Source organism: Podarcis erhardii (genome assembly GCF_964252035.2).
Source record: "Podarcis erhardii genome assembly, chromosome: 12".
In the NCBI taxonomy this organism is placed as follows: Eukaryota; Metazoa; Chordata; class Lepidosauria; order Squamata; family Lacertidae; genus Podarcis; species Podarcis erhardii.
Window position 1 is genome coordinate 37,791,244 of NC_138513.1, and position 23,732 is coordinate 37,814,975.

At 44.9% G+C, this 23,732-nt stretch overlaps 1 protein-coding gene across 2 annotated transcripts; it reads left to right on the plus strand.

The window, feature by feature from the left end:
* The first annotated feature begins 4,993 nt into the window (after nt 1-4,993).
* POMGNT2 (protein O-linked mannose N-acetylglucosaminyltransferase 2 (beta 1,4-)) lies at nt 4,994-20,972 on the plus strand. Of its 2 annotated transcripts, none has more exons than XM_081882118.1 (3): nt 4,994-5,198; nt 13,113-13,234; nt 18,675-20,972. In XM_081882118.1, the coding sequence occupies exon 3, from the start codon at nt 18,765-18,767 to the stop codon at nt 20,499-20,501; it is 1,737 nt and encodes a 578-aa protein (XP_081738244.1). In that variant the 5' UTR covers nt 4,994-5,198; nt 13,113-13,234; nt 18,675-18,764; the 3' UTR covers nt 20,502-20,972. The 2 variants fall into 2 exon arrangements, with proteins under 2 accessions (XP_081738244.1, XP_081738245.1); XM_081882119.1 differs by lacking the exon at nt 4,994-5,198 and adding an exon at nt 5,253-5,602.
* Nucleotides 20,973-23,732: the final 2,760 nt, after the last annotated feature.

Genomic DNA, 23,732 nt, shown 5'->3' on the forward strand with positions numbered 1-23,732 from the left:
GCTAATTATCAGACCTTTCCCAAAAATCCACCCAGCAATAGCTTGTCAATGCAGGAGGGCAATTTCACTTGGGGGGCTTCCAGCCTTATTCTGTATTAGCAGCCTAGATGACAACATGAATATATTCTATCAAAGCACCTGTGATGTTCAGTCAGGTGGGGGAGGAGGAATGCACAGCTATTAAAAACTTAGTTTTCCCCAGATGCACATCAACTGATCAGGGCCAAAGACTTCAGCAGTTAAAGCCTGACATTAATTTGCTGGAAGGATGCTTAACAATCGTATCACCTTCACTTCTTTTTTTTTTTTTAAATAATTTTTATTAATTTTCATAAACAAAAACACACAAAAAGACATACACAAACAACACATGACTTCCCCATACCTCCCCTTCACTGCACCCTTGTTTCCAATTTTTTAGCAATCCTTCATTCCATTTTTATATTTAACTTCCCTCAGGTTTTCTTAACTTAAACATTTACAGCTGTAATTCTCTGTTTCTTACCCCTTGACATTTTATCAGTCTGAAATTTTACAGCAGTTCTTAAGATATATTTTGAATTTTTTCCAGTCCTCTTCCACTGTCTCTCTCCTCTGATCACGGATTCTGCCGGTCATCTCTGCCAGTCCCATAAATTCAGTCACCTTCGTCTGCCATTCTTCCAGAGTAGGTAATTCTTGCATCTTCCAATACTTTGCCAAAAGAATTCTTGCTGCTGTAGTTGCATACATAAAAAATGTCCTATCTTTCTTTGGTACCAATTGGCCGACCATGCCCAAGAGAAAAGCCTCCGGTTTCTTTGCAAATGTCCACTTAAGGATTTTCTTAATTTCATTATAGATCATTTCCCAGTAGGCCTTAATCTTTGGGCAGGTCCACCAAAGGTGGTAGAAAGTTCCTTCACATTTGTTACATTTCCAGCATTTATTATTGGGCAAATGGTATATCTTTGCAAGCTTGACTGGGGTCATGTACCACCTATAGATCATTTTCATTATGTTTTCTTTCAAGGCACTACATGCCGTAAATTTAAGGCCTGTGGTCCATAACTGTTCCCAGTCAGCAAACATAATATCATGACCTAAGTCTTGTGCCCATTTGATCATAGCTGATTTAACCGTTTCATCCTGTGTATTCCATTTCAGCAACAAGTTATACATTTTAGACAGATTCTTAGTATTGGTCTCTAACAATTCTGTTTCCAATTTTGACCTCTCCTTCTGAAATCCTAGTTTCCTGTCCTGCTTAAAAGTCTCATTTATCTGATAATAATGTAACCAGTCTCGAACCTTGGATTTTAGTTTCTCAAAGCTCTGTAATTTAACCTTTTCACCATCATATTCTATAATTTCACAATATTTTGGCCAATTAGAGTCCATGTTAAGTTTTTTCACCGCTCTAGCTTCCATTGGTGACAACCATCTGGGTGTTTTACTTTCCAACAAATCCTTATATCGATTCCAAACATTATACAAAGCTTTCCTGACAATATGATTTTTAAAGCCTTTATAAACCTTTGCCTTGTCATACCATAAATATGCATGCCAGCCAAAATTATTATCATACCCTTCCAAGTCTAAAATGTCTGTATCCTCAAGAAGTAGCCATTGCTTCAACCAGCAGAAAGCTGCTGCTTCATAGTAAAGTCTTAAGTCCGGCAGAGCAAAACCTTCACTTCTGGGTTAGCGCCCTCGGCAATGGCGGAATTCCTCTGACTGGGAGGAATTTGCTTCGTGAAAATTTGGGTCTGGCTGCCACGGCGAAGGCGGAGACCCACTATAAATCACAGGCGGGTGAAGTCTGTGAATGTGGGATTCGGCTGTCACCTTTTGCGCCTCCCCTACTTGTGGGGAAACCCGGTTTCGGGGATCTGGAGCGACGTGGGGTGAGTGGTGCGGTGCTTCGAACCGACTGCTTTCTTCACGGAGCGAAGCCGCACAGCTGTTGCCGGAGAGCGCTGACTTTTTCCTGTGGACAATTTGACTTTAAAGCAACTACCCGTGAGTAGAGTAAAAAATTGGATTTTTTAAAAAAAGTCTTATTTGGCATCGAACGGGGGAGGTTCAAAACAGGAAGTCCGCCTTCCCCTTTTCTAAATAGACTGAAGCAAAGAGGCTGCAAGCTAAAGTCTTGGAAAAGCTTACTCTAAAGGACTAAATTTCCATCTGTTAAAAAAAAATCTAACCCCCCTTGGAAGCAGGAGAAGAGGGGGGAAGTGTTGGATCGTTTATGCCTGCAGGAGAGAGTGAAGGAAGTTAGAACACTACTGCAGAAGAGTCGGTGAAAGAAGATTGGAAAAAATTTAAAGATTATTTACAGAAATATTGTAAAATTAATGAGCTTTAGGAAAATGGTGGAATGAAGTTATATGGCTTTGGCAGAAATGTTATAAGGAACTAGGTACCGATAGATTGTTAATGTATTAAAGGGAAAAAAAACAAGGTTAGAATATGTTAAGATTAATTACAGGACAGAAAACAGAGGAAGATGGAAAGGAATTGCTGAAACAGTTAATTGAAGTGGAATACAAAAAGGGAGGTGTGAGGAAGTCAATGAAACAAGTGAATGAAAGTTAAGATTGAAAATATTGGAAGTGTTTTTAATTGTTTTTGTTTTGTTTTGTTAATTCAATGTTCTATGTAGTGTTTTTCTTTTTGTTTTTGTATTGTATTATATTGATTTGTTTAATTCTTTTCCTTTCTTTTTGTAATCTTTAAACTCTTAATAAATATTATTAAAAAAACAAACAAACAATCGTATCACCTTAGGACGATCTCATTATGCAGACAAACACCAGCTAATATGAGACAGCGACACAAGCCCCCTTTGATTGTTATTCTTATACCGTTATAGGGCAGCAGGCGGAACTCTCTTAGATTTATTGATGATGTGCAAAATTCCTCCTTGCTATGAGGCTGACGTTGACCCACAAGATTCGCCAGGTGAAATCTGAACGTCAGGACAGAGGGATTTGGGGGTGGTCCGAATGGGGCCTGTTCCCAGGACTCAGTCAGGTCGGACGCAAACCAAGGGAGCCCGCAGCTTAGGAGAGAACCTCCCTAGCATGACCTGGGGCAAACTTTGGTCATCTTTCTTTTATATATACAGTGGTACCTTGGTTCCCAAACTTAATCCATTCCGGAAGTCCGTTCCAAAACCAAAGCGTTCCAAAACCAAGGCGCGCTTTCCCATAAAAAGTAATGCAAAATGGATTAACCCATTCCAGACTTTTAATAACAACCCCTAAAACAGCAATTTAACATGAATTTTACAGGGAACCAGACAGAGGGCCTTCTCAGTAGTGGCACCAGCCCTGTGGAACGTCCTCCCTTCAGATGTGAAGGAAATAAGCAGCTATCTTCTCTTTAAAAGACATCTGAAGGCAGCCCTGTTTAGGGAAGTTTTTAATATTTAATGCTGTATTGTTTTTAACACTTGATTGGAAGCCGCCCAGAGTGGCTGCAGAAACTTAGCCAGATGGGCGGGGTATAAATATATTTATTATTATTATTATTATTATTATTATTATTATTATTATTATCTAACGAGACCATTGATCCATAAAATGAAAGCAATAAACAATGTACTGCAGTCACACAATCAATCAGTAGCTGAACTGAGTTCCACACAGGTGTCTGTCTAAATTGGCTTAAAGAGTGGATTGTATTAAAAGATGGTGGTTTCTTAGATCTAGAAGGATTTAATAATCATTATGGTTGGCATGCGTATTTAGCTTATGAAAAAGGGAAAGTACACAGGGGATTTATGTAAATAAATCCTTAAATCCTTCAATGTAAATGGACCCCTGACCATTAGATCCGGTCGTGGCTGACTCTGGGGTTGCGGCGCTCATCTCGCTTTACTGGCCGAGGGAGCCGGCGTACAGCTTCTGGGTCATGTGGCCAGCACGACTAAGCCACTTCTGGTGAACCAGAGCAGCGCACGGAAACGCCGTTTACCTTCCCGCCAGAGTGGTACCGATTAATCTACCTGCACTTAGATGTGCTTTCGAACTGCTAGGTTGGCAGGAGCAGGGACCGAGCAACGGGAGCTCACCCCGTCGCAGGGATTCGAACCGCCGGCCTTTTGATCGGCAAGTCCTAGGCTCTGTGGTTTAACCCACAGCGCCACCCGTGTCCCTTAACCCCTGTCTACCCCTCCCCTTTGGTGACATGTCAATGATGTAGCAATGATGCTGTACGAACTGTATTCTGCGATATGGTGGGAAAGTTTTAAAAGTCCTTGTCACCCCATCCTTGGGGTTCAAAATTCCTCTTCGAACCTGTTGGGCAATAAACTTTGGTCTACAGCTATTTGCTCCGGTTGGTGGCTGGACTCCTTCCTTTATTCCGCAGGGACCCGCGGGCTCTGCCAGACCGGCTGGGTGACTGAGCAGCCTCACACCTAGATTTTTCCGTAACAGTGGGGGTTTCATAAAATCCTAGAATTGTAGAGTTGGAAGGGACCCCAAGGGTCATCCAGTCCAACAGTGCAGGAATTATTATTATTATTATTATTATTATTATTATTACCCAACGCGGAACTCGAATCCACGACCCTGAGATTAGGAACCTGCGACTGAAACCAGGCGCAATGCCTCAAGTTTGCTCGCGTCGTGCATTACTCCGGGAAGAAAGAGACGTGTGGACCCCATGCAATGTTTGACCCACTCTCTGCCTTCTGCACGCGCTCGACAGGATTCCCTCTTGCAAACAGATCCCTCCCCCTCCCCCCACACCCCCTTCCTTAGAAGGAGCCGACTGGCTTTAATGATCCAGCCTTTTCCCAGCTTCCTCCCTCCCGTCCGGCCTGCGGCAGAAATACCTCCCTCTACCCCGCCCCTTCTCACTATTAAAGAGAAAAAAGCCCCCGACCCGCCTCCCTAGGTCACCTCCCCCCAGCGATGGTCAAGGGAGGAGCGGCCTGTCCATCACCTAAAGGGGCGGGGCTAGAGGATCCTGCTCTCTTCCCTTCTTCTTTCTCTCCCCTTCCCAAGTTTCGGCTCCTCCCTTCGCGCGAACCGTCCCCTCGCTCCTGCTCGGCGCCGGGGGGGTGGGGTGGGGGGCTAATTCGGTGCCAAGGCGGATTGCTCAGCCGGCATCGCGCTCCCGAATCGGGAGAGAGAGAGGAGGAGGAGGACGAGCCGCCGCAAGAACTGCTGCAGTGTCCTAGGAAGGAAAAGCAGCGGCGGCAGCGGGTGAGGTTTGGCACCTGGCCGGTAGAGGGGGCTGCAGGGCATTTGGGGGGGTGGGGGTGGCAGAGGCTGCAAATGGATGGCTTGCATGATCAGTGCCCAAACCCGCGCGCCGGAGTTCCAGAATGGAACGTTGATCATCTCTGGACGTTCCATAGAACGCGCAGAGAAATCCTCCCCCGCTCCTGTTAGACACCCTCCGTCGTTTCGATGGCGTTCTGACTGCAAGATCCTGATTCGAGGGCAGAATATTCCGATTTATTCATTTATTTCGCGTGCTCGTGTGTGTTCGTGTGCGTGAGATTTTGGTGCTAGAGATGCTCTGGCGCAGGCTCTTAAAGAGAACGCGGTTTTACGCACAGGAAGCGGAGATATGCCCAATTGATCAGGCCAAGTGCGGGATCGGGGTAAGTTTTAGATGGCTGGTGAATGATAAGGGCTTTCTTTCTCCGTGATAGATGGATGGATGGATGGATAGATAGATAGACAAACAGTGCTTTTTTCTGGGGGGACGAAGGGGTAAACATACCCCTAATCATTTTGTGAATCCATGTACTTTTGTCCATTTACTGTATTTATTTTTCCCAATTTGAACTATAAAATGGTAATTTTCCTGAGTGAAAATGAGAGTACCCCTGAACATTTTAAAGGGGGGAAAGCACTGGATAGATAGATAGAAAGATAAGAATGCTTTTTTCTGGGGGTATGCAGGGGTACACATACCCCTAAACATTTTGTGACTCTAAGTTTGGCCTCATATTTCAATATAAGTAGGAAAATGAGAGTACCCCCCTAAACACTTTTTAAGGAAAAAAAAGCACTGGGTGGGTAGGTAGATAGATTTTATTTAATCTTTTTTATAATTTGTATACAATTTTCTGTTTCACAATTTTGAATACTCATTTAAACATCGCTAAAATATCAATGACTTCCCTTCTTCTCTTTTCATGGTTCATTTGGCATACCATATATCCCTGCCTATTTTATACAAACCAAACCATTCAGTATTCCGTTATTACATTCATCAAAACTTATTTATCCTGCTGAATTTATCTTAATGCTGCCAACGATAGAGACATAGTTTTTAATGGTGCTTTATGACATTTAGGAAATGTCAGCAGCCCAGGGCTGCTTCTGAACCGGGGAAGGAATATTAGTGTGGATCTCTTATCCCCCGTGGGGTTCCTTCCCTACGTTGGATCTGAAATTTGACTTGAGTGTAACCTTCTGTCCTTTCAGGGTTGGGGGAATAGGGTCTTAAAAACTACCTATATTGTAGTACATGAGTAGGCAAACTAAGACCCGGGGGCCGGATCCGGCCCATTCGCCTTCTAAATCCAGCCCGCGGATCAGTGTGTTTTTACATGAGTAGAATGTGCCCTTTTATTTAAAATGCATCTCTGGGTTATTTGTGGGGCATAGGAATTTATTCATTTCCCCCCCCCCCAATATAGTCCGGCCACCCACAAGGTCTGAGGGACAGTGGAAAAAGTTTGCTGACCCCTGTTGTAATATTTTACAAGTAGAGGACACAAGGAGCAAATAGGAGTTCAACTATACCAAATATCTACTTAAGAGTTATATGCCCTATAGCTAGCCGTTAGGGAGCGCTGCTTCTGGGGTTTTCCTCCTCTAAAAAAAACCCAACATTGCGTCCTCTGAATGTCCAAAGCCCGTATACTGAAAAAGTTGGGCATGCATCTGTGTTTGGGTGTAGTATTTGTGTCCATATGTCTGATTGTGCCTTTCCTATGTTCATAATTGTGGTGCATCTCTATACAACTCAGATAGACTTATAAGGTGCATGGGTGTTCCTCACTTCAAGCACACCCTTCTATGCGTCTACGCAGAAGTAAGTCCCGCTGCGTTAAGTGCACATAGGACAGCGCCCTTAATGTCTCCGTCATGCAACATCCCAGCAGCCTGTGATGTTCTGAAAGCTCGCTCTGTGTTTTGATCGATATACCGTCAAAAACTGGTTTGAAGTCCATACCACGATGTTGGTTTCATAATTTTTGACCTGGCATTGTTTTGCGAATCATGATGTGTGTGTGTTATACAAAAAAAATCACAATGGAGGGGGGGTGGACTGTGAAGCCAGCGAAGGCCTCTACATAGCTCCATCCTTATTTCAGACATTGTGATAGATCAGTATATTGCGGTGTTTAAGGTAAAGGTAAAGGGACCCCTGGCCATTAGGTCCAGTTGTGACCAACTCTGGGGTTGCGGCGCTCATCTTGCTTTACTGGCCGAGGGAGCCGACTTTTGTCCGCAGACAGTTTTTCTGGGTCATGTAGCCAGCATGACTAAGCCGCTTTGGCGAACCAGAGCAGCGCACGGAAACACCATTTACCTTCCCGCCAGAGCGGTACCTATTTATCTACTTGCACTTTGATGTGCTTTTGAACTGCTAGGTTGGCAGGAGCAGGGACCGGACAATGGGAGCTCACCCTGTGATGGGGATTCGAACCACCGACCTTCTGATCAGCAAGTCCTAGGCTCTGTGGTTTAACCCACAGCGCCACCCACATCCCATTGCGGTGTTTAGCTGGTGATATATCACAAAGTTGAAAACCAGCCCTACCAACAAGTAAAACACCAGTCTGCAAGGGCCCAGAGATTCACATTTGTTTCCAAGTGCTTGTTCAGAAGTAAGTTATGCCAGAGCTGTTGTACTCTAAAGCTATTCTTTTCAAAGCGTACGACACAACCTTGGACGAGATTGTGAGATATGATTAAGGGCAGGCTCCTAGGCTTGTTCTTGTGTGTCTCATGACCAGGACAGAGAGGCAGAGTGCTCACTCACCTTCTCTAATTTATTGTGGGGGTATCTGGGTACAGTAAGTTATCTGATGTCCAGTGGATTGCTCCTCTATATATTACAGACCTCCCTCTGTCTAGTTACCCCACACAAGCCTTCCATCTCACTTACCTGAGAGTAAGCCCCTCTGAAATCCATGGGACTTATTTCTGAGTATACCTGCATACAGATGCACTGTAAACTACTCAACTGGGGGGCGGAATATCAATACCAATAACTGCTTTAAAAAAAAATTTAATTTCATATGCAGTAGCCTAAACAACAGATGTTAACATTGATTTTATTGATCTCTCTTCACCATCCAAGGTCAGAAAGCCATGAATAAAGGGAGCAAAAAGCTGGTGAGAGATAAGAAAATATTTCATAACGTTGCTGTGAATTGTATTTATTATCCTGTATTACTTTGGGCTGCTTAGGAAGAGTTGTGCCTCAACAGTACAGCACTGTGTTTCCAAACCGGGGTCTCCTGCTGTTTTTGAACTACAATTCCCATCATCCCTGACCACTGATCCTGCTAGCTAGGGATGATGGGAGTTGTAGTCCAACAACACCTGGAGACCAAAGTTTAGAAAACACTAGTATAGCACGTCCTCTGCATGCAAAAGACGGCAGATCCAGTCCAGGACATCTTCAGGTGAGGTTCAGAAGGACCCTTGTCTGAAACCCCACAGAGCAACTGCCCATCATTATAGACAACACTGAGTTAAGAAGATGGTCCGACTGATAAATGTTGACTTCTAGTTTTCCATAATGTGTGTCTCTGAAAGCTTTCGAACAGCTGTTTTCTTTTAGGTATAAGCTTGGAAGCAAAAGCTGTCATTTTAGAGGGATCTGTTAGAATCTGTTAGAATCTAGATTCTGCCAGATTCTTCTATGTTGATCAGCGGTTCCCAAACTGTGGTCCATAGACCACCACTGATTCCTGTGCGTCATTTGAGTTGTGCGCCTGTGAAAAACAGTCAGTGCTATGGCTGTGAACAGCAGACAAAGCACATTAAATATCAGACTTGTTTTTAATTGTATTGTTTTATTTTTGTTTCCATTTTTCCATTTTATTTTATTATTTCATCTATGGAATTCAAATTGTGCTGTGAGAAAAAGCAATATAAGGAAGAAAAGAAGCAGTAGAATACAAGTACAATTGCTATAGCAGGCAGAAAAACCGTGAAGTGGTCTGCCAGTGGTACATGTGGGGAAAAGTTTGGGAACCACAGATGTTGTCTGGAAACATGGTTTCCATGTTGTTTGAAGCCAAACCATAGCTTAGCTTGAACACATGAGCTCCTGGAGAGAAGATTGCGGCTGCTTTGCTCTTCCTGAAATCATTCTGCTGCTGCGCTAAGCCATGGTTTGTCCTAGCAAGTCATCTAAACCTGGCTTTATGGTTTAGCTTACCATGGTGCGGCAGCAGAATGACCAGGGAGGAGCAAAGAGATCTCGCCTGCCTGCCTGCCTGCCTGCACCTTCACGCTAAACCATGGTTTGACTTAGTGTGCCGTGCAACCCAGGCCACCATGAGAGATGTCTGAGCGGTTGACCAAGTCAAAATGGTTGCTTGCGTGATTCACATTTTCTTTGGCGTATTCGGGGATAGAGTGCCAGTTTCGGATACTGCTGAACAGTTTCAGCCGAGAGCTTTCCGTTATGCAGGCAGAATGAAGAAGACCAATTTTCTTGTGCCAAATTTTTGTTTTGGGTTGTGGAGTGGAAGCACAAGATTGCAGAATCTCCCAGTTCTCTTCTCTCTCCCCTTCCATCTTCTGCTGTTGGGGTGAGGAACCTCAGGCCCAGGGACCAAATACAGACCTCTCTGTTTAGCCTTTGAGACTTTTCCCAAACCACTCTCCGGGAGTGCTCTCGTTCTCTCTTCTGTTAACATTCACAATCTCATCATGCTTTGCAAATATTTTGATTCTCCCTTTCAAAAGATCCTTACAAGCATCTTTACCTTTGCGCTCTGTCTCTCTCTCTCTCTCTCTCTCTCTCTGTCTCTCTGTTGCATAATATTTCACCGGGGAAGTAGATTGTTGGTGACAGCTGATCTCGCCTTAACCCGGGCAAAAATGCTTAGTAGTTCTACAGCTTTAAATATTGAAGTTCACATTGCGGTCCCAAGGGCTATGCGTTATTAATAAAAATAGGGAGTTACTTTTTTGGCTGGGCACATCTATCTTTGCTTTTGAAACGGGTGTTCAAAATCTGACAGCATAGCACTGTTTGAGTAACCCATAATCGTCACAGCCTATATTCTGCTTAGAAGAACATGAGCACATCTGAGACTTTTCTTTTTCTGTCTTCAGTGGGAGAACTGAACAGGTGTTTGTGTTTCTCCAATTAATGTACAATACATTGCACCCACTCCCCATTGAAGTTGCATTAATGCCATGCCAAGCCAAGCCATGTGCAACCATGTGGCTCCTCCTCATTCTTTCTGCTTCTGCGTTGATCTAAACCATGGTTTGCCTTAGTGTTTCCTCTGAACCCGGACCCATGGTTTCGCTCTTTCCAGATGAACTACGAGCTGTGACCAAGGTCTGCCCTATGGGTTATGGCTTGTGGTTTGTCTAGAAGAGAAGAAGAAGAAGAAGAAGAGTTTATATCGCACTTTATCACTACTCGAAGGAGTCTCAAAGCGGCTCACATTCTCCTTTCCCTTCCTCCCCCACAACAAACACTCTGTGAGGTGAGTGGGGCTGAGAGACTTCAGAGAAGTGGGACTAGCCCAAGGTCACCCAGCAGCTGCATGTGGAGGAGCGGGGAAGCGAACCCAGTTCACCAGATTACGAGACTACTGCTCTTAACCGCTACACCACACTGGCTCTCTAGGAGAGCTAAGCCACAAACCTGGGTTTGGACAACACACTGAGCCAAAGCTTAGCACAACATGCTAACCAGAGACTTAAAGTTGTGACTATCTGATATGTGAAGGAGCAGCCCAAATGTGGATTCAACTTCGTATGTATCCACAGCACTGCAGCTCTGCCCTGAATGCAGATACTAAATGCAGTTACTTCAAAGGATGTCTTGGTACCTAATGTGGATTTGCTTCTGTTGGCGTGAAAACAACCCAAAACACCTAACATCTCTGGTTTGAAATACAGCATCAGTCAGTCAGTTATGAAAAATACATGGCATTCCTGGTGAGTTGTAAGGGATACGATGTAACGGATACTTGAAATGCCTTAGGAGTTGCAGTTTGCAATACAGTGGTACCTCGGGTTACATACGCTTCAGGTTACATATGCCATTAACTCAGAAATCGTGCTTCAGGTTAAGAACTTTGCTTCAGGATGAGAACAGAAATTGTGCTCCGGCGGCACAGCAGCAGCGGGAAGCCCCATTAGCTAAAGTGGTGCTTCAGGTTAAGAACTGTTTCAGGTAAGTATGGACCTCCGGAGCGAATTAAGTATTTAACCCGAGGTACCACTGTAGGTCAACGTCCTTTTTGGCCATATGATTCCCACGCCGCATCTAGGACATCCGAGGATGTCAGAGAAATCTGACAAAAACAGGAGATGAAGTTGCTGGCTGTTGGTTTCGCTTAGTCATCCCATGTCTTGAATGGAAGTCAGTCGATGCTCAAGATTGCTATGTGCTGCCGCTGTTGCTTTCAGTCCAACAAGCGCCATCAATTGATTCTGCTTCCCTGCGCATCTGTATTGTGCTCTCTTTGCGTTGAAGTGAATGGACTGGAGTAATCTCATGGCAACAGCGGACAGCAAGGCAAATAACATAGCTATTGGCAGAAGACTGACTGCAGTGGAACAGAAACAGCACTGCATACTGGGTGAAATTAGAAGTGATGGCCTTCATACACCCCTAACGGTGTCAAACAAGACAGACAGGGGAAAATTTTGCAAATTTGCTGCAGCCCGGCCAACTTTCTCCCGTGCCGCATTCTCGATGGCTTTCAGAAAATTAAATACAGTATGTTTGAATTTTAGCTTTATTGTTTTGTTATTTTTTGTGTTTGCCATCCTGGACTCCTTTGAAGAGGAGGGTGAAAGGAATATAATAAATGCATATTTATATGGTAGCGTAGGAGTTATGCAGCAACCTGGGAGCTTAGCTCATCCTTGCCTTGCCTTCTGATCACCTCCCTGTTGATAGAAGGGACCCTGAGTGAGTGAGCAATTGTGAGAGCCATACTACCACTTGTGGGATGCGGGTGGCACTGTGGGTTAAACCACAGAGCCTAGGACTTGCCGATCAGAAGGTCGGCGGTTTGAATCCCCGCAACGGGGTGAGCTCCCGTTGCTCGATCCTTGCTCCTGCCCACCTAGCAGTTTGAAAGCACGTCAAAGTGCAAGTAGATAAATAGGTACCGCTCCGGCGGGAAGGTAAACAGTGTTTCCGTGCGCTGCTCTGGTTCGCCAGAAGCGGCTCTAATGGTTAGGAGTCCCTTTACCTTTATCTTTACTACCACTTGCAAGCAGGTACAGAGGAAAAGTTTGCGCTTTGAAACGCCGCGTGTCCCAGAAATGGTGAGTCGAGCTCATTAATGGCCCATCTAATAAATAAATCATCCCTGGTGCTTTCTTACAGAGCGACTGCGTCTTTTAAAAGACAGGAGATGCTTTGCTGCACAGACTGCAAATGCGAGCTGTTAGAAATTTATGGTCACTTACCTCCTCCCCAGGTTTAGAAACAGACAAAATTATTCACCGTAGGCATCACAAGAGTGGCCATTTTATTTTGGATCCCTTTCCTGCTTATCCCAAACATGGAATTCACCTTTCTCACATCTGCCGGGTTGACATTTTCCGGAGCAATCCACTATGATCTCAAGAGCTCTTTTCTGTTAAGTCACCGCCGGCTCAGTCCCCATCAGAAGCTGCGGTACAGAGTATATTTTGCCCCCATGTGCCTCGCTGTATACTAATTTTTGCTGCACCGCATTTCATTACACATTCCACTTGCCATCGGTCTGCCGCGAGTCCGTTACTGACCAAAAACAAAACAAAGCAGCCGCTAAAGGACTCTAGCGTTATTGCAAAATGCTGTGACATGGGCTTTGGGCATACAGTTTAGCAATGTGATTGAAAAAAATGCAGATATTACAAGTGCCTGATTTATCTCCCTTGGTTTGGTTTCAGCACAGTCCAGCTGGTGATTTTTTTACAGCTGCAAACTGCAAGGAGTATGAGACCAGTCTGGATATTCAGGCCCTGAAGAGGAATCGGAAAATCAACTGCTTTGAATCTTCAGGTGCTGGCAGGTAAGTTCAAGTCTCTTGGCTGTGAATGTGTAGGATTTCATCGCATGCCATGGTTTCCTGTTCTGAGAGATCTTATATACATAAGAAGCTCCTACCTTCATGTGGGAGGAAAGTTTTTATTGGAGACGACAAAGGCATTCAGAAAAATCCATGTGGCCCTGACTTCGTAGGACTCTGTCATTCAAAATGCAAGTAGTGGAGGGTTTTGTTTTGTTTATATATATATATATATATATATATATATATATATATATATATATATAATTTTCTGTTTTACAATTTAAAATACTCTTTTTGCATCCTTAAGATGTCAGTGATTTCCCTTCTTCTCTTTCCATGGTTCATTTTACATATCATAAATTCCTGCATATTTTACAAAAACTACAATTCAGTATTCCATTATTGCATCCATCAAAACTTATTTACACTGTTGAATTTATCTTAATGATGCCAGTGTTTTCAGCTGTACACCATTATTTCCCATATATTCAATAAACATTTTCCAGTCTTCTCTAAACGTATGTTCTTCTTGTTCTCTTATTCTATATGTTAAGTCTGCGAGTTGTGCATGTTCTGTCAACTTAAGTTGCTATTCTTCTTTAGTTGGGTCCTCTCTCATTTTCCATTTTTGGGCTAACAAAACACGGGCCACAGTAGTAGCATGCATAAATAACCTTTTTTGACACCTGGGAATTTCAGTCTTAATTATCCCCAACAGAAAGGACTCTGGTTTGGGGTGGGGGAAAGTACTTTTAAACATTTTTTTCTATTCATTATGGATCATTGCCCAGTACTCCTTTACCCTCTTATAGGTCCACCACATATGAAAGAACATTCCCTCCACATTGTTTTTGTGTGTGAGTTCATTAATTCAAGAATTTGTTGCCCCCTGGGTGTATTTTGCTGCCGTGAAATATGTGGCCATGCTCCATCGCTGCCCTCCCTGTTCCACTGAATCGCCAATCAAGATACTATACTCAGAGTTTTAAATGCTGTGTATCTGTAGGTTCCGTAGGGAACTTACGTAGGGACGCGGGTGGCACTGTGGGTTAAACCACAGAGCCTAGGACTTGCTGATCAGAAGGTTGGCAGTTCGAATCCCCGTGATGGGGTGAGCTCCCGTTGCTTGGTCCCAGCTCCTGCCAACCTAGCAGTTTGAAAGCACAAAGTGCACGTAGATAAATAGGTACCGCTTCGGCGGGAAGGTAAACGACGTTTGGGTGCGCTGCTCTGGTTCGCCAGAAGCGGCTTAGTCATGCTGGCCACATGACCCGGAAGCTGTACGCCGGCTCCCTTGGCCAGCAAAGCGAGATGAGCGTTGCAACCCCAGAGTCAGTCACGACTGGACCTAATGGTCAGGGGTCCCTTTACCTTTACCTTTATCCGTAGGTTCCACTTAAAATCAGCATTAGATTTTGTGCTGAAGCTTTTGCGCATTTTGTGCTTAACTCGTTTCCATTGGTACCATCATGCCTGTTCATTTGCTATCAGTAAGAATTGAACATCCAATGATGCTCTGGGTGTTTTTTTGGACTACAACTCCCATCATCCCTAACCACTGATCCTGGTACCTTGGAATGATGGGAGTTGTAGTCCACGAAAAAAAAACCAGCCGGAGTTTGGAATACCCTGAACTAGACCAATGAAACGATGAGGTGCGTTTTTTTGTTTTCTTCCTGATCTCGCATCTAAAGCTGCTATCTTCTGCTACTCTTGTGTGGAATCAAAGTAGCTCACTCCTAAGCCGTACGGGAGATTGCAGCCTAGGAAAATGGATTTTCTGCCAAGAAATAGCCTATCGCTTAGATATAGCATGCTTGGAGAAAATGTGCGGTAGTTTGTTGGCACTGAACCGTATCCCCGTCCATCGTAAGTAGGAGAGCTTTTAAAGCTGAGGGACTAGTTTGGTAGGAACAGGAAAAAATATATATATTCAGCTGCCTTCTCTTTTTCCCATGGTTGAAAACTATTTTTCTTCTCCAGTTTTCTTCATGTGTGTGTATGCTTGCCCTCTTCTTTGGATGTTTAATTGCCTTAAAAGCACAACAAGCTTCCTGTCTGCCTCCCAGGCAAACTCTGGAGCTTTACAAAATGGTAAAGGTAAAGGGACCCCTGATCATTAGGTCCAGTTGTGACCGACTCTGGGGTTGCGGCGCTCATCTCGCTTTATTGGCCGAGGGAGCTGGCATACAGCTTCCAGGTCATGTGGCCAGCATGACTAAGCCGCTTCTGGCGAACCAGAGCAGCGCACCCAAACGCCGTTTACCTTCCCGCCGAAGCGGTACCTATTTATCTACTTGCACTTTGACGTGCTTTCGAACTGCTAGGTTGGCAGGAGCAGGGACTGAGCAATGGGAGCTCACCCCGTCGTAGGGATTCGAACCGCCAGCCTTCTGATCGGCAAGCCCTAGGCTCTGTGGTTTAACCCACAGCGCCACCCATGTCCCTTACAAAGTGGTACCAGGTCTCAATGATGCTACCATTTGTGGGTTTTCAGGAACAACAGCAAATAATCCCAAGTGGAAGGCTGACCTCAGGGAGGCTGGTAAATTGAGGTGACCCAGCCGGAGTAATCGGAAACCGCTGATCTGACGGGTGAAGCATGTTCAGACTGCCTCTGCAGGAGGAGTCGAGAGACAGGCACGTTGCAAATGAAACACAAAACTCCCTTCTCTTGCAGCTGTTACAGAGCTTTGGCAGGGGGCGGGGAATGGGCAGGAAAACTACAGAGCTTGTTTCCTTGCAAGAAAGCTTCTTCAGGGTTTCCTCCTCCCCAGACCCTCCAAGTATCCCTGTTTTCCAGGGACAGTCCTGGATTTACAGAAGCCGTCCCAGTTTCTGATTTTGTTGTCCCTGTGTATCATCTAGCTCCCGGTAAGAGGTTTGGTGCTGTTTGTAGGAAGCGTTAATGCTTAACTCAGTGCAGACCTTACAAATACAGTGGTACCTCATGTTAAGTACTTAATTCATTCCGGAGGTCCGTTCTTAACCTGAAACTGTTCTTAACCTGAAGCACCACTTTAGCTAATGGGGCCTCCTGCTGCTGCCGCGCCGCCGGAGCACGATTTCTGTTCTCATCTTGAAGCAAAGTTCTTAACCTGAAGCACTATTTCTGGGTTAGCGGAGTTTGTAACCTGAAGTGTATGTAACTTGAAGTGTATGTAACCCGAGGTACCACTGTATCGCTCTTTTCCAGGGTCAGTCTCTGATGTACAGAAGCCATCCCGGTTTCTGATTTGATCACAGAATGTCCCGCTTTCCCTTCGGACGCCCCTAGTTTCATCAGAGAAATGTTGGAGGGGATGGATTTATGTGACACCCCCCCCCCCCGAGCCAAGAAGATAACTACCGTATTGGCCCAAATATAAGCTGCACCCGAATATAAGCCGCACCTTATTAAGAAAAAAAGACAATACCCGAATATAAGCCACTGCCTTAAAATTCTGCAGGCATGCACACCCGTTCTGTTTTACCGTATGTCTGTTTGAGCAGTGATATCATCAAAGCCCGTTATTTTAAGGTTGCAAATTTATTGTAAGGTTGCAAATTTCATGGTCAGAATTTGGTGAATTTTGGCTTATATTCAAGCCAATACAGTATACAGTGGTACCTCGGGTTAAGTACTTAATTCGTTCCGGAGGTCCGTTCTTAACCTGAAACTGTTCTTAACCTGAAGCACCACTTTAGCTAATGGGGCCTCCTGCTGCTGCCGCGCCGTCGGAGCACAATTTCTGTTCTCATCCTGAAGCAAAGTTCTTAACCTGAAGCACTATTTCTGGGTTAGCAGAGTTTGTAACCTGAAGCGTATGTAACCCGAGGTACCATCCGAAGGCAGCCCTGTAAAGGGAAGCTTTTAAATGTTTTATGTTTTATTAGGTTTTTATATATGTTGGAATCCGCCCAGAGTGGCTGAGGCAACTCAGTCAGATGGGTATAAACAATAACATTATTATTATTATTATTATTATTATTATTATTATTATTAGCGCCCATATTTTCATCAGAGAAATGTTGGAGGGTATGCCTTCCTCCCTCTTAGTGGGGGTGGGGTTTCACTTTCTTACTTTTTCTTCGCTAAAGTGGACTCAGGTGTGCATTCCTACATGTCCTGAACCCTTAACCTGCCCTTGACGACACTTCTGCATAGTAAAAAGAGGTGGCAGTTTCTCGAAATTACTAAATTTGCTTGGTGAGTGTTAATTGCAGTCATGCTTTATTAGGTGTGCTGGTTACGCATACAGATATTCAGTTGCTCATGCTGCTTTTATAAAAAGACTATCCTTCAGACTCAATGTTTTACCTTCTTTTGGTCAAGAGATGGGCGGGAGAGTGTTTAACGGAACACTTCTCTTTTTCTCCACAATTTATTTATTTATTTATTTATTTATTTATATTATTTATGTTTATACTCCGCCCATCTGGCTGGGTTTCCCCAGCCACTCTGGGCGGCTCCCAACAGAATATTAAAAACACCATAAAACATAAAAAAAACTTCCCCAAACAGGGCTGCCTTCAAATGTCTTCTATGCTTGTAGGTTGAGGAATAATGTTCATGTCATGTAATAATGTAATCATGACTGGGTTGGGATAACTTTAAAAAAAGTTTCGATTTTCCCTCCCTCCACTTGGCCCTCGGAGCTTTATGTCGATGGATTCAATGCCTATTTAATGCCATGGAAAAGCATTTCCTGCTTGTTGCCATCCTTGTCCAGCCTTTCTGGACAAGCTGCTATTTGTGTTTTTTTAGGTTGTTGTTTTCCTCCCTGATGAGAACATTTCTACCAGTATTCTTTCTTCCAGAAAGGAATACATACAAAAGTCGTGCCCCTATCTGAGCCAGAGGAATAACATTGTATACAGCCATACCTTGGAAGCTGAACAGAATCCGTTCCGGAAGTCCGTTCAACTTCCAGAATGTTCAGAAACCAAACGCGGCTTCTGATTGGCTGCAGGAAGCTCCTGCAGCCAATCAGAAGCTGCGGAAGCCCCGTCAGACATTCGGGTTCCAAAGAATGTTCGCATACCGGAACACTCACTTCCAGGTTTGCGGCGTTCAGGAGCCAAAATGTCCGAGTACCAAGGCGTTTGGGATCCGAAGAACGACTGTACTTTATTTTCCTCCCCATACACTCCTCCAGCAATGAACTTTTATAAGGCATAGTTGAGCAAACCATTTTCTGTTTGATAGCCATTTGGTAGCATCTGTGCCTCCGTCTGTAGCGTGACATGTATTTTTGCACTGCTAAAATTAGAGAGGAATCTAGTTTGTGCAGTTGCTATGAAAAGTATTTTTGAATTTTTATCGGCATGTCTTCCTCTTTGCATAAAAGCTGGGAAATGTTTGAACTTACTTTTTATGTAAAAAAAGAAACTTTGCAGGAACATTCCCGAGATGATAATTAATTTTTCTCCGGGTTTCTGTCTCTCCTTCTTATTTTAGACCTGGTTCCGCAATGTTAAAGAGGACTCATGATGCCTCGCTCTTCCTCCGTCTTTGCCACCTGCCCGCCTGCTAGGGTTTGCATCCAGAATGAACATAGCAGCTGTGTTTAATGCCTTGCTGGTGTCTCTCCTGGCAGCCGTGCTGTGGAAATACATCAAGCTGCGAGATCACGCCTTTGTGCTGGAAGAGGAGCTGGTCCTCACTCGGCAGACGCAGGAGCTTTCTCAGGTCCGCATCGACTACCACGCTGCTCTTCAAGCCCTGGTCCAAGATGGCACCAGGATGGTGTGCACTGGAAGGATCCACACGGACCGGATCTGCCGCTTCGAATCCCTCTGCTACTCCACGGAGGCGGAGGAGTTTATCTTCTTCCATAGCAACTCCTCGGTCATGCTCCCCAACCTGGGCTCCAGAAGATTCCAGCCTGCCCTCCTTGATCTCTCCTCGGTGGACGACCACAACACACAGTATTTCAACTTTGTAGAACTGCCTTCCGCCTCGCTCAAATACATGCCCAAGCCGGTGTTTGTCCCCGACGTGGCCCTGATTGTGAATCGATTCAACCCGGACAACCTGATGCATGTTTTCCACGACGATCTCCTCCCGATCTTCTACACCATGCAGCAGTTCCCAGATTTGGACTCGGACGCCCGCTTGTTTTTCATGGAAGGCTGGGGGGAAGGCCTGCACTTTGAGCTGTACAAGCTGTTGAGCACCAAGCAACCGCTTCTGAAAGAGCAGCTGAAGACTCTGGGTCGGCTCCTTTGCTTTACCAAGTCGTACGTGGGCCTGTCCAAAATCACCACGTGGTACCAGTATGGGTTTGTCCAGCCCCAGGGGCCCAAGGCTAATATCCTGGTCTCCGGGAACGAGATCCGACAGTTCACCAAATTCATGATGGAGAAGCTGAACGTGAGCGCGGAAGGGTTGCCCGGCGAAGAATATATTGTAGTTTTCAGCCGGACCATCAACAGGCTAATCATCAACGAGGCAGAGCTTATTCTGGCGCTGGCCCAGGAATTCCAGATGAAAACCATCACCGTTTCCATAGAAGACCACACTTTTTCAGATATCGTGCGCCTGATCAGCAATGCGTCTATGCTGGTCAGCATGCACGGAGCACAGCTCGCCATGTCCCTCTTCCTGCCCAGAGGAGCCACTGTTGTGGAACTCTTCCCATATGCCATAAACCCTGAGCATTACACCCCTTACAAAACGCTGTCTACTCTCCCTGGCATGGACCTCCAGTACATTGCCTGGACCAACACCGAGAAGGAGAACACGGTGACTTATCCGGACCGGCCTTGGGATCAAGGAGGAATTGCCCACTTGGACAAGGCGGAGCAAGACCGCATCATGAAAAGCGGCGAAGTTCCGCGGCACCTCTGCTGCCGCAACCCCGAGTGGCTTTTCCGCATCTACCAGGACACAAAAGTCAACGTTGCTTCCCTGATCCAGGCCATCAGGCAAACGGTGAAAACGAAGCCTGGGCCCAAGAGGCAGAAGGGAACGAGCGGCCTCTACCCAGGCAAAGTCAGAGACGCCAAGTGCCAAACCTCCGTCCAGGGCACCAGCGAAGCGAAACTCTCTGTGTCCTGGCAGATCCCTTGGAACCTGAAGTACCTGAAGGTCAGGGAAGTGAAATACGAAGTGTGGATACAGGAGCAAGGGGAGAACACGTACATGCCTTTTATCTTGTCCCATCAGAACCACACCTTTTCCGACAACATCAAGCCCTTCGCAAACTACCTGGTGTGGATCCGTTGCATTTTCAACAAGAATCTCCTCGGACCCTTTGCAGACGTGCTGTTGTGCAGCACGTAACCGCCAGCCAGTTTGGGATGGGAGATTTTATTCCACCAAGGGGCTTTCAAATAAAGCAGGCTGGTCCCATCGACCTCTAGTTTCTCATGGGGTCGACCAGGACTTTGAAGACCATGCTAGTGCCTCAGTCTCCATTTTATGGTGTTCCGTGTGTATTCTCTGCGTGGCATTATTTTCCGTCGCTGTCTGAGCTCTCTTGGTCCTTGAAAGAAGCCTAAAGACAAGGAGGTGACGAAAATGAATTCAGAACAGAAGGCAGCCATTGTACCTTCACTGTAACTTTCAAAATCTCTCTTTTGTGTAGTGAATATTTTAAGCTCAGCTTTCTACCGGGATTTAATGACGTCTCTGGCTGGGCAATCTCTTTCGTATTCTCCACTGTTTATTTTTATGCTCCCCCCCAAAAAAATATCTGTATCCCAGAGCAAAATATTTGGTACCAGAGTTCTTCATTAAATGGTTGAAAACCTACCCAGGCAATTTCTCTTTCTTTGATATTTATGTTTGAAATTTTCTGGAGGATTATTATATGATAAAAGCTCATGTGTGTGTTGACTTATGTTATCAGTGCTTTTTTCTGAAAAAATGTTTAGGGGCACTCTCATTTTCCTACTCATATTGAAATACTGCCCCTCAATAAGGCCAAACTTAGATTCACAAAATATTTAGGGGTATGTGTACCCCTACGTACCGCCAGAAAAAAGCACTGTGTATTATGATTGGTTTAACTGTACTATTTCACACCTTGTAGCATCTAACAGCGCTTGCCCTTTTTGTTGAAACTGAAAACTGTTTAAATGTTAAAACAGAGATTTTAAAAGGCGGGAAAAGTCATCACAGAGGACAATCATGTACGCAAGCAAAGGTAGGTAATGGTAAAGGACCCCTGGACAGTTGAGTCCAGCCAAAGGCGACTATGGGGTGCAGCACTCGTCTCGCTTTTGAGGCCGAGGGAGTTGGCGTTTGACGACAGACAGCTTTCCGGGTCATGTGGCCAGTGTGACTAAACCGCTTCTGGTGCAACAGGACACCATGATGGAAACCAGAGCGCACGGAAATGCTGTTTACTTTCCCATCGCAGCAGTCCCTGTTTATCTACTTGCACTGGTGTGCTTTTGAACTGCTAGGTTGGCAGGAGCAGGGACCGAGCAACGGGAGCTCAGGATTTGAATCTTGTCACGCGGATTCGAATCGCCGACATTCTGATCTGCAAGCCCAAGGTGGTTTAGACCACCGCACCACCCGTGTCCCATGTACACAAGTATTGTGATGTGTACCACTTTCCAGTTTTGACTAGCAGATTTATAAAAGCGTTCAAAATCAGATTTACGTTCAATTGATAGCAACATGCCATGCCGTTTTGTGCTCAGATAATTGTTGAATTATGAGAAATATCATTTGAAATTAAGTGAAAAGGATAAGCAGGCATCAGCATTCCAAAGTCAACATTTCAGTGCTGTAAGTTGGAGTAGCTGAGAATAACCTGATCCCCTTTTTTGATACCTGTTCCCCCCCCATACAACGACAAACAAAAGGGACAACAAACAAACTTGGAATTCAGCATATTATTTTCAGGGTGCATTTAGTAATACACACAGGAGGCTGGTCCATTGGGGCTAATGTACAGCCCCTCTAACTACAGCCTGCCTTCATACCCTGCAACAATCTTTAGACGAAAATAGGGACATACCTAATAATAATAATAATAATAATAATAATAATAATTAATAATAATATTATTAATTAATAATTAATAATAATTAATTAATTAATAATTAATAATTAATAATTAATAATTAATAATTAATAATTATAATAATAATATTAATAATAATTAATTATTATTATTATTTATTTATACCCCGCCCATCTAGCTGGGTTTCCCCAGCCACTCTGGGTGGCTTCCAACAGAATATTGAAAACACGATAAAACATCAAACATTGAAAACTTTCCTAAACAGGGCTGCCTTCAGATGTCTTCTAAAAGTCAGATAGTTGTTTATTTCCTTCACATCTGATGGGAGGGCGTTCCACAGGGTGGGCACCACCACCGAGAAGGCCCTCTGCCTGGTTCCCTGTAACCTTACTTCTTGCAGGGAGGGAACCGCCAGAAGGCCTTTGGAGCTGGACCTCAGTGTCCGGGCTGAACAATGGGGGTGGAGACGCTCCTTCAGGTATACTGGGACGAGGCCGTTTACGGCTTTAAAGGTCAGCACCAACACTTTGAGTTGTGCTCGGAAATGTACTGGGAGCCAATGTAGGTCTTTCAAGACCGGTGTTATGTGGTCTCAGCAGCCACTCCCAGTCACCAGTCTAGTTGCCGCATTCTGGATTAGTTGCAGTTTCTGGGTCACCTTCAAAGGTAGCCCCATGTAGAGTGCATTGCAGCAGTCCAAGTGGGAGATAACCAGAGCATTCACCACTTTGGCGAGACTGCCCACGGGCAGGTGGGGTCTCAGCCCGCGTACCAGATGGAGCTGGTAGAACAGCTGCCCTGGGCACAGAACAGACCTCCATGGATAGCTGTGAGTCCAAAATGACTCCCAGGCTGCACACCTGGTCCTATGGTCTTGGCCACTCCCAGTCACCAGTCTAGCTGCCCTAACAACACTCAGCACCCTCACCAAACCACAGTTCCCAGGATTCTTGTTTAATGATCATTTTTAAAGTGGAGGGGGAATGGGTTTGGGGTAGGTGGTGCACAGGTCCTGGGTTAAGCACGCATGTGCACATTTCCTCTTTGTGGGACGCACCCTTCCCTTCATCATTTTCCAGCTGTTTGGTGGAAACAGCATTTTCCAGCTTCCCAGGTCCAGGTTTACTGTTGAACAGCTAATGGAACCTTTTGCCTGAGCGATAAACTGTTTAAGTAACATCATGGAAACGTGCGCGTGGCAATTGTGCAAACGTGAATGTCCATTAGCTGGGGCACTCGTGCGCACATCCTCATTTTTCACATGTGACGCTGAGCCGTTTATTGAGCCGCCCCCTCTGCAGCCATCATAACTGTTAAGTTGTGGGTGAACATATCAGACGACACAGCGATTCTTCGAACAGCTCTTGTTTATTCACAGGCCAGAACAGAACTGAACTGAAGGGTTCAGCCAGCCTGCTTATATAGAGCTCCAGTACAACGTAACTGTAACAATTTTCTAAAACTATCCAATCACTGAACGTCATTTTCGATCCCTTATTTGCATAACTGTCTACAGTATCCCCCTGCTGGTCCAG

Bases quoted from the DNA above. Each gene is read 5' to 3' on its own strand.
- POMGNT2 (XM_081882118.1), top strand. From the start codon at position 18,765: ATGAACATAGCAGCTGTGTTTAATGCCTTGCTGGTGTCTCTCCTGGCA.